The sequence below is a fragment of the Vanessa cardui genome, chromosome 30 (genome assembly GCF_905220365.1).
Source record: "Vanessa cardui chromosome 30, ilVanCard2.1, whole genome shotgun sequence".
Classification (NCBI taxonomy): domain Eukaryota; kingdom Metazoa; phylum Arthropoda; class Insecta; order Lepidoptera; family Nymphalidae; genus Vanessa; species Vanessa cardui.
Genome location: NC_061152.1, coordinates 1,915,826 through 1,929,699, shown reverse-complemented (window position 1 = coordinate 1,929,699; position 13,874 = coordinate 1,915,826). Strand labels below are relative to the sequence as shown.

Genomic DNA, 13,874 nt, shown 5'->3' with positions numbered 1-13,874 from the left:
TAGTTACACTGACTCACCCTTCAAACCGGAACACAACAATACTGAGTACTGTTTGGCAGTAGAATATCTCATCATACACAACGCCCTACCACCAGAGGTGGCGTAAGGTGTGGGCGGTGTGGGCCACTGCCCACGACCTCGCTGTGCAAAGGGCCTCAAACCACACATCCGAAAATATATTTGAAAAAGTATGGATAATCCAAAAGGACAAAGCCGTTTTTATATTCCATTCTTCGGCGCACGAAGTTGCACCATCAGAGGCCCCCCCCAAACGTATCTTCCCACCTTGTCTTGCGCCACCACTGGGCTACCACCAACTAAAACGATAAACAGCAATACCATTCGCAGTTTACAGTTAACCCAAGGTCGTATTACCGAGAAGAACCGACAAGAAACTCAGTAATTACTCTTTTTTAACATTTAAAAAATACAAAGTCAAGTTAGTTAAATACAATTATTTAAATTAATATATCCTGCTTGGAAGTCAGCGGGTATTAACTCCACGCTTTTTTACCTATATCTTGTTGATCATAAATATTTCCATAGTATTATTTTATGGTATAAGTTACACGTGGCATTCATTGAAATAAGACACATGCAAGGGACAGATTCCTCACGATGTTTTCCTTCACGAGATGAATTATAAACAGAAATTAAGCACATGCAAATTCAGTGGTATATGTGAACCCTCAATCATGAGTTAAGATGTAGGCGCTCAAACCACTGGGCCATTTCGGCTCAAATAATTAGAGATAGTTAATTAATTTTATTAATACGATCAATTCAACCCCGAATCGGATCAATATTCTATAAATAAGCTAATTTAACAGGCGATTGTTTGGCTTGCATTCAATACGAAAAAAAATATATTTGGCAACGCTTTCGAAATATTTAGTATATAAACCGGAGTTGTTACAAACAGTCGCCTCTTACGTAAGTTCTTATATATATATCAACCCTATATGTGTCATCAAATCGAATCATAATATATGTAATTTCATAAGTTCCAAAATAATATTATCGTTTTACAATGATGCTCCAATCTCTCTATCTTTTGTTACCATGCCCCACAATCTCATTGTTTTCTAATGACAGCTCAATCATTTTAAAAATAACAAATAGTGTATAAGTATTAAATGCTATGCCTTATTAAATAATATTACTTTTTTTATGGCATAGGTTGGCGGACGAGCATATGGGCCACCTGATAGTAAGTGGTCACCATTACCCATAGACAATGACGCTGTAAGATATATTAACTATTCCTTAAATCTTCAATGCGCCACCAACCTGGGAAATAAGATGTTATGTCCCTTGTGCCTGTAGTTACACTGACTCACCCTTCAAACCGGAACACAACAATACTGCCTACTGTTGTTTGGCGGTAGAATAACTGATGAATGAGTGGTACCTACCCAGACCGGCTTGTAAATTCAATAGCTGATATATTCATAATATGCAATAATAATGAAGTATTGAAGGCTCTGTAACATATATTTTATTCGAGTAGGCTTTTACAAGCACTTTTGAATCGTCATTTAACAATTAAGTGAAGCTTAATTAAGAAACCACCGGTTCGGAATGTAGATTCTACCGAGAAGAATCGATAAGAAACTCAGCAGTTACTCTTTTTCAACATTTAAAAAATACAAAGTCAAATTAGTTAAATACAATTATTTAAATTAATATCCTGCTTGGAAGTTAACAGGTATTAATTCCACGCTTTTTTGTCGTCTGTATAATCTTGTATTGAATAATATGCCTTCTTTAACAATGTATTTTTTACGAATGATTTAAATTTATGAAACGGCAAAGTTAAAAATGTCATTGTATGTGTGTTTTTGTGTTACTGATAGTGCTATAATATTTCACCGACATATTTAATGTATTTATAAATGATACTACTATATCATTAATGTATCGATTTTGGGGTATTGTCAATCCATCCCCTTTTTTAATGATTCACTTGAGTGAGCCACTGTAAAATTTCGTTAATATTATTGTCATACTGTTGTAATATGAGACCAGCATCTCGTCCCAGCTTTGTACATATTTTTTTTTATGTTTATTAACTTTTTTATGATTGCTTTTTTCCAACATGTTTAATTGTCGATATATTTCTACTTATTTACACAAAAACCTTAATAAATTATATACCTAAACCTTCCTTATGAATCCCTGTGTGTATTAGTGAAAACCTCATCAAAATCCGTTCAGTACTTTCGGAGTTTATCGGGAACATACAAACAGACGAGGCCGGGACTTTGTTTGATAATATGTAGTGATTATAATTCGCATGTGTGTGAATGCGATAGCTGTATATTTGTACGGGAGTGATAAGGACACAATGGCAGTTCAACGTATGGATTTCTTTTAGTTCCGAGATCTTTTTTATTAGTAACTTGTTTTGGGGACAATGTATTGGCATTTGTTGGAACTTGGGCTAAGGTCTCCTTTCCTTTTGAGGAGACGGTTTGGAGCATATTCCAACATGCTGCTCCAATGTAGCCCATAATGTGAATTTCCTTGAAATGAGATTCATGCGAGTACTGTTGAGATGGCCCAGTGGTTAGAACGCGTACATCTTAACTGATGATTGCGGGTTCAAACCCAGGCAAGCACCGCTGATTCATGTGCTTAATTTGTCTTTATAATTCATCTCGTGCTCAGCGGTGAAGGAAAACATCGTGAGGAAACCTGCATGTGACAAATTTCATAGAAATTCTGCCACATGTGCATTCCAACAACCCGCATTGGAACAGCGTGGTGGAATATGTTCCAAACCTTCTCCTCAAAGGGAGAGGAGGCCTTTAGCCCAGCAGTGGGAATTTACAGGCTGTTGTTGAGATTCATGCAGCATCACGATGCTTTTCTTCATCAAGCTCAAGCTTATAAACAAATATTAAGTACATGGAAATTCAGTGGTGCCTGGGTTTGAACCCGCAATCATTCCTCTAAGCACTGGGCCATCTCGGCTCAATTAGGAACATACTGCCTTAAAACGACATAAAGGTGATATCAGACGGCTCATTCGAGTGAATGTTCTTTTGAGTGAATGATTAATTTTCCCTTCATTCCATGTTCACACGGCTCAAATGAGGTAAAAAGAACATTCATCCATAGTTTCTTTCAATATGGCGTCGAATAACGTTTAAAATTCTCCATAAATGTATTTTGATCGATCAAATTGTCCAAATACGAGTTCAATGTGTTCAGACTGTTCATTATTCGTTCATTCGGAGTGGGAATGAAAGATGCGATCCGATCCAATGTCATTGGATCAGATCAGATCACTAATGAAATCATTCGGCACCTTTGTTTCACTTTATGTTTAGTCGTGATAAATAAAAAAAATAACAAATAGAAAAACCGACTTCAAACAAAACACTATTTTAAAACAAATGAATATGCACTAAAAAGTAATAAAAATAATTGCGTATTCAACATATTTTTAGAGTCCTCCTAAGTAAAATGAATTGAAAAATATTAGACAACTTAAAAGTCGATTTACGATTATATAACGTAGTTTTAGTTATTGGTACGTTGTTGATAACAAACACAGACGAATCGATAACCTCCTCCGTTTTTTTTTCCTTTCTCTACGTTTTGGGCAATAACTCACCAATTTCCAGGATGTCTGAAATTCGAAATGATAGTTGTAAACATTTGGACCCTTTTAGGGACTCACTCAAAACATTTCGTTATAAGTTTTTGAACCACCTGTAACCTAATTTTTATATATAGAGATTTTAATATTTCTTTACCAATAAGTTAATACATTTTTAATATAATGTAATAAATGTTTTATAAACTTCCTAATATTTGCATGCTGTATCTGCCTTAAAAGATAATGCATTTAGAACTAAGCTACACTGTAATTCTTTTTACCCAATATTGTATTAATGTAATTATCACTGGTGGATCTAAATAAATAAATAAATAAATAAAATGAAACACGGAAATCGACGAAATATGAACCGTCTGATTCCACATTAAGCCTCTTCCTTATAAACTCAAATGTCTGTTTCTTGTTTGTTGCACAGATTGGCTTGGAAGCAAAGTTTATAGACGACACACAGCAGGTACGAAATGGAACGAACGTCATTAGCCAATCAGATCATGAATACAGTGGACAGCATGATCGGTAAGCTATATAACTTTCAAACTTAACATTTTCATCCAAAAGATTTTTTAGGAATTTCGAAACCTTTAATAAGTTTTCTTTTGATTTCATTTCATTGTAAGCAAGTCACTAATATAGATTTGGCGGCAAAATTATAAAACCTTTTTTAAACGAAATTTAACGTCAAATAGTAAGCTGTGTCCGCGACATTGTACGCGTTTGAATTTAACAAAACAAAAATGTTATTGTAGCCTTAGTTACTCCCTATTATATCAGTTATCTGCCAGTGAGAGTCCCGTCAAAATCGGTCCAGCCGTTCTAGAGATTAGCCGGAATAAACAACAGGACAAAAATTGTAAAAATGTTATTTTGGTGTTATGTATGTGTATGTATGCATATGCATTGAGTAAAAAAGGGCTATTTTAATATTACAAACAGACACTTCAATTTTATTACATGTATAGTATATAAGTGGGCCTATATTCAAACTATTGTTCACAAATTCAATAAAGTTTTAATTAAGCAAATCAATAACACAGATATTCACAGTAGTTATTGATATCATTACGTTAAAATATCACATCCACAATCACACATAGAACACTCAATAAATTTACTATTACAAAATAATACAGAAACTATTGGAAATTAGCGATTCGTCGCACACGTAGTTAGAACGCGTGCATCTTAACCGATGTTTGCGGGTTCACGCCCAGGCAAGCACCGCTGTATATATGTACTTAATTTGTGTTTATAATCCATCTCGTGCTCGGCGGTGAAAGAAAACATCGTGAGGAAACCTGCATGTGTCTAATTTCTTCAAAATTCTGCCACATGTGCATTCCACCAAGCCGCATTGAAACAGCGTGGTGGAATATGTTCCAAACCCTCTCCTTAATGGAAGAGGAGGCCTTATTCCAGCAGTGGGAAATTTACAGGCTGTTATTTTACTTTACTTTTATATTAAAGTAATGCCATTAAATTTATCTCTAATGTTTCGATCACGTTGTTCATTGACATAATCTTGAGATGATAGTTGTGGTGGCAGAAATCGAAGGAAAACACCACAAAATCCTGGAGAGTGTTGTAAATAGCTTTTGCGATCATAGCAAATTTGCTGGTGTAACCAGTGACATTGCGTTTATACTATTGTTATCGAATTTATGTTAACAAAAATATACAGCCTAAATTTCCCACTGCTGGGCTAAGGTCTCTCCCTTTGGGGATAATGTTTGTCAGCATATTCCACCACACTCTTCCAATGCTGAATGTGGCGAAATATTACAGATGCAGGTTTCCTCACGATGTTTTTATTCACCGAGCACGAGATTAATTATAAACACAAAATAGGACATGAAAATACAGTGGTGCTCAACTGGGTTTGAAGCTACAGTAATCGTTTAAGATGCACACGTTCTAACCACTGGGCTATGTCGGCCAATATTAGCTATATATATTATTATTTTCTTTCGTTTAATTACGTTTACGTTCGATTTTTATTCATAACTGTTTAAGATTTTCGTTAGTATACGTTTATAATATTTGATTTTATGTATGTTAGTCTTTTTTAATTTTAATAATATGTGACTAATTACCAGTGGAAACTTAGCTTATACAGTGGTGTAAATAGGGCGGTGCCACCGGTGCCATTTCACAGGACGTAGACTCTTGAGGGCGCAAGAATAGACAGACTGGGCAGGACTATTGTTTTTTCGTTTTGCTCTTGTTAAGATTCCGCTGAGCCCTTGTACTCGCTTCCAATACAAACGTATAGTACGACACAAATTAGATGTAGCATCGGAAAATGCAATGGAATGAAAATAAAACCGAGAACTGTCGATTTACACAACCAATAGAAATAGCTCTTTCTCGCGCCATTCGACGCTATTCGTCGCTATACATTCCCGCAGAGAAAGCAGGAGCATGTAAATCGACGCGTTAAATTGACGAATATATTAGGTCGTATGATATTACAAGTTATTACGTTTATGCAAAGATCATATTCGCATGAGAAATAAATATTGATAATTGGGGATGGATATTTAATTCGGACGTGATCGGTTTTACGAATTTTGCCGATGCGACATCTAAGTTGTGTCGTACTATACTTACATGCTAGTATCATTAAAAACATCGCGCTCATTTTTCTGACAGCACACGAGCGTACTTGTGTTTAGTGTTTCTCGTTAATGGGCAACGCATTTGCAGTAGTGAGTAGTACCTGCGTTTAAGGCAAAGAGTCTGCTTAAATAGGTAGTTATAGAAGCTCGCACAGGGCGCCGAAAAGGCTATTTATGGCATTTACCTTATATTATATTTAATATATTAATTTCCCATAAGTTTATCTTATTGTTTCCCTAAAATATAACAAAATCTTTATCTATTATCTCTTCAGATCCAAATGCCAGTCTGGAACAGCAAGTAGCACAGATGAAGGCACAGCTTGCAGCCCTCTCGCAGCTACCACACCTCATCCAGCAGAAGGTGGAGGCTGTTAACCGGCAGATCAATCAAATCAGTCAAATGGTAATTATGACTTTTTCCTTCTATATATGACACCGTGAGATTACGAACATCGTTAGATTACAATCTATCTCGTGAGATTGTAATCTGTCGGAATATTGTGAACCGTGAGATATGATTGCAATTTAACGCATTATTTATTGCTATATTGTAATCTGTCGAAGTTAAACTGTCAGATTACAATCTGTCCAAATTATCGAAATATTACATTATAGCGAAAAATAATAAGTTAAATTGCAATCATATCTCACAGTTCACAATATTTCTATAGTTTACAATCAGATTGAGATAGATTGTCATCTAACGAATTTTGTAATCTTACGGTGACATATATATATATGTCACTGTATCCCATGGATAGGATAGAGTACCCACGTCTGGTGCTGGCGTTGTCCCAAGACTAAGAGACCAAGAGCCTCATCCAACAAAGGATCACACTGATAGATTTTTACCCATTGACATCTCTGACGACCTATAAAACTTAATCACGTTGTGTGTTATTGTCTAATAGATGAGGTCGTACACAACAACAACAACAGCCTGTAAATTCCCACAGCTGGGCATAAGACCTCCTCTCCCTTTAAGGAGAAGGTTTGAAACATATTCCACCACGCTGTTCCAATGCGGGTTGGTGGAATACACATGTGGCAGAATTTCTATGAAATTTGTCACGTGCAGGTTTCCTCACGGTATTTTCTTCACCGCTGAGCACGAGATTAAATTAAGCACGTGAATCAGCGGTGCTTGCCTGGGTTTGAACCCGCAATCATCGTTTAAGATGCACGCGTTCTAGCCACTGGGCCATCTCGACTCTCGAGATGAGGTCGTATACCCGTGTAAATTCATTATCTCTAATATTTATATCATAGTTTGAAAAATCGTCTGTGTCAATACCACATATTAGTTATACATCCTACCAATAAACAGCAATAATTAGTAACATTGTATTCTGGTTTGAAGGGTGAATGAGCCAGTGTAACTACAGGAACAAGTTACATCTTAGTTCCAAAGGTCGGTAGCGCAGTGACGATGTAAGGAATAGTTAATATTTCTTACAGCGTCATTGTCTATGGGTGATGACCACTTACCATCAGGTGGCCCATATGCTCGTCCGCCAACCTATACCATAAAAAAACTCATTTGTCTACAAAAAAATTTCCAGCGAAGATCTCCTGATATTCAGTTATAAAATAATACTTGAAAGCACCAAAATGTATTACATTAAGACAGAATAAAACGCAGATCTCAACTTCTATCAGGATAACCCATTTGTTTATTATTATTCTTTTAAGAAATAACAACAGTGGGTAACTGTTTGAGGAAGAGGCCCGGTGCATAGAAAAGGATTCGGGCCCTCATCCCCTCTTTAACCAATGAACCCTTTAAAATTATAGATACCAAATAAGAAATCTTGTGCGTAGCGTCGTGCTTTTCTAGCTTCAGAAGCTCAAGGTTTGGTTTAGAGGGCCCCCTGAACTCCGGGGCCTTGGTGCACTGCACCACCTGGCCCTACGATAGCTACGCCACTAAATAACAATGACACAATATCAAAATTATGAGGAACAAATGCGTTACCTTATTATTTAAAAGATGGCGATAGAAAGCCCTTTCAAATAAAAAATCAAAATCAAAATAAACTTTATTCAAGTGGGCTTTTACAAGCACTTTTGAATCGTCATTTAACAATTACGTGAAACTACCACAGGATCGGAAAGTAGATTCCACCGAGAAGAACCGGCAAGAAACACAGAAGTTACACTTTTTCAACATTTAAAAAAATACATTCATGTTAGTTAATACAATTATTTAAATTAATAAAAAGAACTATATGCAAAAGACTCATTTCTTAGTTCCTAGTCAACAGTCTGCTATTTATTCTTTGTTTTTATTTAAGATTAACGTACGTAACATATACTGAATGTTTATAAATGTTTTATTATCGTAATATGTTTGCAGGCATACAAAGAAGTTCGTGAAGAAAAATATATGGAGATCAATAAACCAAATCCAGGTGAGATTGTGTCACAAAATTAAATAGAAAGTCCATTTCCCCCTTAGGGTTAAAATTTCCAAAAATTGAGACATTATAACATTTTTTCTTTGGAACAGCCTGTAAATTTTCCATTTCTGGGATAAGGCCTCCTCTTCCAATAAGGAGAGGGTTTGGAACATATTCCACCACGCTGTTCCAATGCGGGTTGGTGGAATGTGGCATGTGGCAGAATTTCGATGAATTTAGACACATGCAAGTTTCCTCACGATGTTTTCCTTCGAGATAAATTATGAACACAAATTAAGCACATATATATATAGTGGTGCTTGTCTGGGTTTGAACCCGAAATCATCGGTTAAGACTTAAGAAGCACGCGTTGTAACCACTGGGCCATTTTAGCTCCGTTATAACATAAATAAGTCTATTCCAACTACCGAGCATCTTGGAACTGAGGAGCAGGTGAACTATAACAGCTTTTATTGATTAAAAAAAAGGGGACAAGTGCGAGTTGAACTCGCGTGAAGAGGGTTCCGTACGAATTAATATCTCCTAAAATATTGGTCGTATAATGCTCATTGTGGGCTTATTTTTTTCATTAAATATTCATCTACAAACCGATCCAACAAAAGTTAACATTGGAGTTAAAAAAAAAGTTCTCCCACACATTCCACCTGCAAATGTAAGTTGGTACGCACAATATTGAGTGACTTACCATGTTATTTTAATATCATGGACTTCTTATAGGTTTTCCTATAATCTATAAGGAGAAAACTAATTTCTGTATTTTTTTCAAAATTTTAGGTTCAGTAGTTTCGGAGATAAGGGGGGGGGGGGAACGGTCAATTTTCGTCTATTTTCTTGAATAACTTGGAAACTATTTATTTTAAAATTACAAAAAAAAATACATTTAAGATCTTCTCAACAAGACCTTTCATTTGATATGCCACACGATGCAGTTTTCAGAATTTTTTTTTTAATTTTCCCCTTCCCCCCCAAAAATGACCCCCCATATACAGATTACATCTGCTTACGTCACACCTCTGTATTTGGGTTACAGGAATTGATATGTGTACCAAATTTCAACTTAATCGGTCTAATAGATTCGGAGATAACTGACTGTAAGCGACGGACGGACGGACAGTGATCCTATAAGGGTTCCGTTTTTGTATTCAGACGTACGGAACCCTAAAAAGAACCTCTGACGACCTCCGTGGTCGAATGGTGTGTACACTTTCATGGGTACGCCACTCCGAGGTCCCGAGCGGATGTAGATTGTCATTAGTTGTCTATGTCGTCTCGGGTCTGGTTTGTGCCGTCGTTACTTCTGATCTTTCATAACACAAGTGCTTTATCTACTTACATTGGGATCTGAGTAATGTATGTACCAATATACAGGAATAATTAAAATGTTCGAACACTAAATAAAATTTAAATGATATGAATGAATGAATATTTGGCGACATTAGTTCGTTTGGCGCTACATCTCCTTGTTCAATGACGAACGAACGAAGAATGGAGATAAAGATCGGGAAATTAGTTAGCATAGTTCATCTGTGGGAGCGCTTTTTCCAACTAGTTCATTCGATCCACACAACACTAATTAATTAGAGGTTCATTTATTCTCAAAAGACAGATTCACTTACATGAGAACAGTATGATAAATGTAACAATAACAAAAAATATATTCGCCTTATATACTTAGTTAACGGAATAGAATATAGCAAAATATCTGTGTGTATTTTAATCGTTATAAAACTTGGTATAAAGACTTGAACCCGTTCACTGAGCTTACATTTTTTATATAACATGGTAATTTGTTATAAAGTTGTGCTCCATCGATAGTATTACTTTTTTTTGCAAATTAAATTAAATGCGATTTTAATAGCGAATTGAAAATGTTATACTTTATTTTTTTCGGTATGCATTTTGAAACATTGGTAATGATCCGATTAAAGAGGAAAGTTTTTTATTTATGTAGTCTACTTCATAGCAGAACATCTAAATCACTTTGAGCTTGAGAAACTACTAACTAATTAAATTAAAACGAACGTAAATGTTAAGCCTCCTACACAATGAAAAAATAAGAGAAAAGAAACAAGAAATAAGGAATAGCGGAATCCAGCGATGGCAGCGACGTTAATTAATTCATAATTCAAAAATAAGGAATAATAAATAAGAATAAAAATTTCCGTCGCGGAGGGAATTTGTTTCTCATTTGGTTGCTGTGCTATTCCTTATCTCTTGTACCTTAGTTTTTTATTGTGTTATTGGCTTACAAAAAATATATATTTTTTATGGTATAGGTTGGTGTGGGAGCAGATGAGCCGCCTGATGGTAAGTGGTCACCATCACCCATAGACAATGACGCTGTAAGAAATTTTAACTATTCCTTACATCGTCAATGTGCCATAAACCTTGGGAACTAAGTTGTTATGTCCCTTGTGCCTGTAGTTACACTGACTCACCCTTCAAACCGGAACACAACAATACTGAGTACTGTTATTTGGCGGTAGAATAACTGATGAGTGGGTGGTACCTATCCAGACGGGCTTACGGCTACCACCAAGTAAAAAGGATTTGGCATTTGTTCCAGAGGGGGTAACGCATTTCGAGAAACATCCAGAGAATTCTAGGGTCGAAATAACGGAAATTGAGGTACCGGAGAATGAGTCAATCGGGCAGAGAGGCAGGAAGATGCAAATACGAGTGACGAAGCCGAGTCTGACGGAGGACGAGGTCGCGCTCATGAAGAGAGAAGAGGTGAAGAGGATGCTGGAGAGCAAAATGAAGAAGGAACAGAGTAAGGTGAGTCATCATCATTACGTAGTATGAAACAAAGTCGCTTACCGCTGTCCCTATGTATGCTTAGATCTTTGATACGCAACGGATTTGAGAGAGTGATTCGAGAGGTTTTTGTGTAAAATATATGCACAATAAAGAGTGGTTAGAACGCGTGAATCTTAACCGATGATTGCGGGTTCACATACAAGCACCGCTGATTCATGTGCTTAATTTGTGTTTATAATTCATCTCGTGCTCGGTGAAGGAAAACGTCGTGAGGAAACCTGCATGTGACAAATTTCATAGAAATTCTGCGACATGTGTATTCCACCAACTCGCATTGGATTAGCGTGGTGGAATATGTTCCAAACCTTCTCCTCAAAGGGAGAGGAGGCCTTTAGTCCAGCTGTGGGAATTTACAGGCTGTTGTTGTTTTGTTGTTATAGGAAATTGTCCATCAAATTAAATATGAACAAGAACCCCAGACCCGAACCAAGCCCACGCCTATGTTCGGCCCTGCGCCCCCAGAGAGACCAATCATCCTCCCCGGTGGTAGGAAGTGGAGGAGATCCAGGGAATACGACGAGGAGTTGATCCAGGAAACGTTGACCGCGCAAGCGGAAGTTATTAAAGGCAATGCTATTGGGTATTTATTGTTTAATCTATTTATTATTTTTAAGTATTCGGGAGCTGAGATGGCCCAGTGGTTAGAACGCGTACATCTTAACTGACGATTTCGGGTTCAAACCCAGACAAGCACCACCATATATATATATAGATGTGCTTAATTTGTGTTTATGATTCAAAAAAAAATTTAAAAAAAAATCATGTCTTTCTCGGCGGTGAAGGAAAACATTGTTATTAAACCTGCATGTGTCGAATTTCATCGAAATTCTGCCACATGTGCATTCCACCGACCCGCATTGGAACAGCGTGGTGGAATATGTTTCAAACCCTCTCCCTAATGGGAGAGGAGACCTTAGCCAAGCAGTGGGAAATTTTCAGACTGTTACTGTACTGTTTACCGTTATGTTACCATTGTGACGTCATAAGTACAGCATGTCAGATATCACACTTATGACAAAAACGACCATTAATATCTTTGTAATCGAAATTTAAACTTACAGAACTGTTTTTTTTTAATTCCACAGAGTAAATTTCATGAAATACCAAAAGCCACCCAAAGGGCTCGATCACTTACAGCACTCTGAAGTATATAAGGCTATACACAATATGGACGAAGAGCCTCCAAAGAGGGTCGCCATGCTGATGCCTTCCATCGCTGAAGCTGATTACAGAGAGGTGAGATAAAAAACAACACGTGATAGAAGTGGAACTTATTAAAATATATACATCCCTTTCTTTTTCACTCGACGTCATATATTTTGTCTCGCTCATGTAACGACGTGATAAATTCTTCAAATTTTATTCTCAATCACGTCTCTTAAGGTTTAAAATCTTTGTCTAGCAAATTAACGTTTTGGAATAATAAAAACAAAAATCTTATAGTTTACTTGGTGGTAGGGCTTTTTGCAAGCCCGTCTGGGTAGGTTACCCACTCATCATATATTCTACCGGTAGACAACAGTACTCAGTATTGTTGTGTTCCGGTCTGAAGTGTGAGTCAGTGTAACTACAGGCACAAGGGGCATAGCATCTTAGTTCCCAAGGTTGGTGGCGCATTGATGTAAGAAATGGTTAATGTTTCTTACAGCGCCATTGTCTATGGGTGGTTTAAAATAATTGCTCTATGTTTTTTAAGGTTAAAAGTCAAATGCTACTTTTATATATAGATTGTTTTAATAATTGTTAAATCGTAACGATAATTCTGTTTCTACTGTCTTATCTACATATGTTTAACGTAAGTAGCATTGAAAATTGCCACAAAAAAAATAAAACATGTTTTTTTTTATTTCAGAGAGCTCGTTCGATGTCACCGTGTCCGAATGGACGGTAGGAACACTTTAGACGGAAGTTAAATAGAAAAAAAAAATGTAGTTAACGAAAAGACCAATTAATAATATATTTAATGTATTCATTTATAAATAATTACGTATTTTACATATTACATTACAATAATTTAATACTTAGTTAATTATTATGACGTTTGTTATTGTTTTTTTTTTTATAATTATGAAATAAAACTGGGCGAAAGAAACTTGTATTTTTATTATTACTTAATTCGTAGAATAAACTCATAAAACAATATTTTCACAAACTGTTATTAAAAAATGATAAAATAAAAAAATATTATAGATATTTTTACAATTAAACTTTTTTCTTGTACTGATTTTTTATTTTTGCTGTACATTAAAAAACATTATTATTCTTAATAAATGCAATTTAATCCTTCCTCTCCTAAATCGCTTCTGTTTTTTAAAATTGCAATTAAAATTCAATTACTATTTTATTATGTTTTTGGCAATTAAAACAAAATCGAATCGAATACTGCAA

At 35.9% G+C, this 13,874-nt stretch overlaps 1 protein-coding gene across 1 annotated transcript; it reads left to right on the top strand.

Moving 5' to 3' along the window:
- The first annotated feature begins 4,043 nt into the window (after positions 1–4,043).
- On the top strand, positions 4,044–13,490 carry LOC124542271. The gene is made up of 7 exons (XM_047120230.1): positions 4,044–4,144; positions 6,519–6,649; positions 8,603–8,657; positions 11,233–11,444; positions 11,867–12,066; positions 12,572–12,722; positions 13,339–13,490. Exons 1-7 carry the CDS (start codon positions 4,090–4,092, stop codon positions 13,375–13,377), a joined length of 843 nt encoding a protein of 280 aa, XP_046976186.1. The 5' UTR covers positions 4,044–4,089; the 3' UTR covers positions 13,378–13,490.
- Positions 13,491–13,874: the final 384 nt, after the last annotated feature.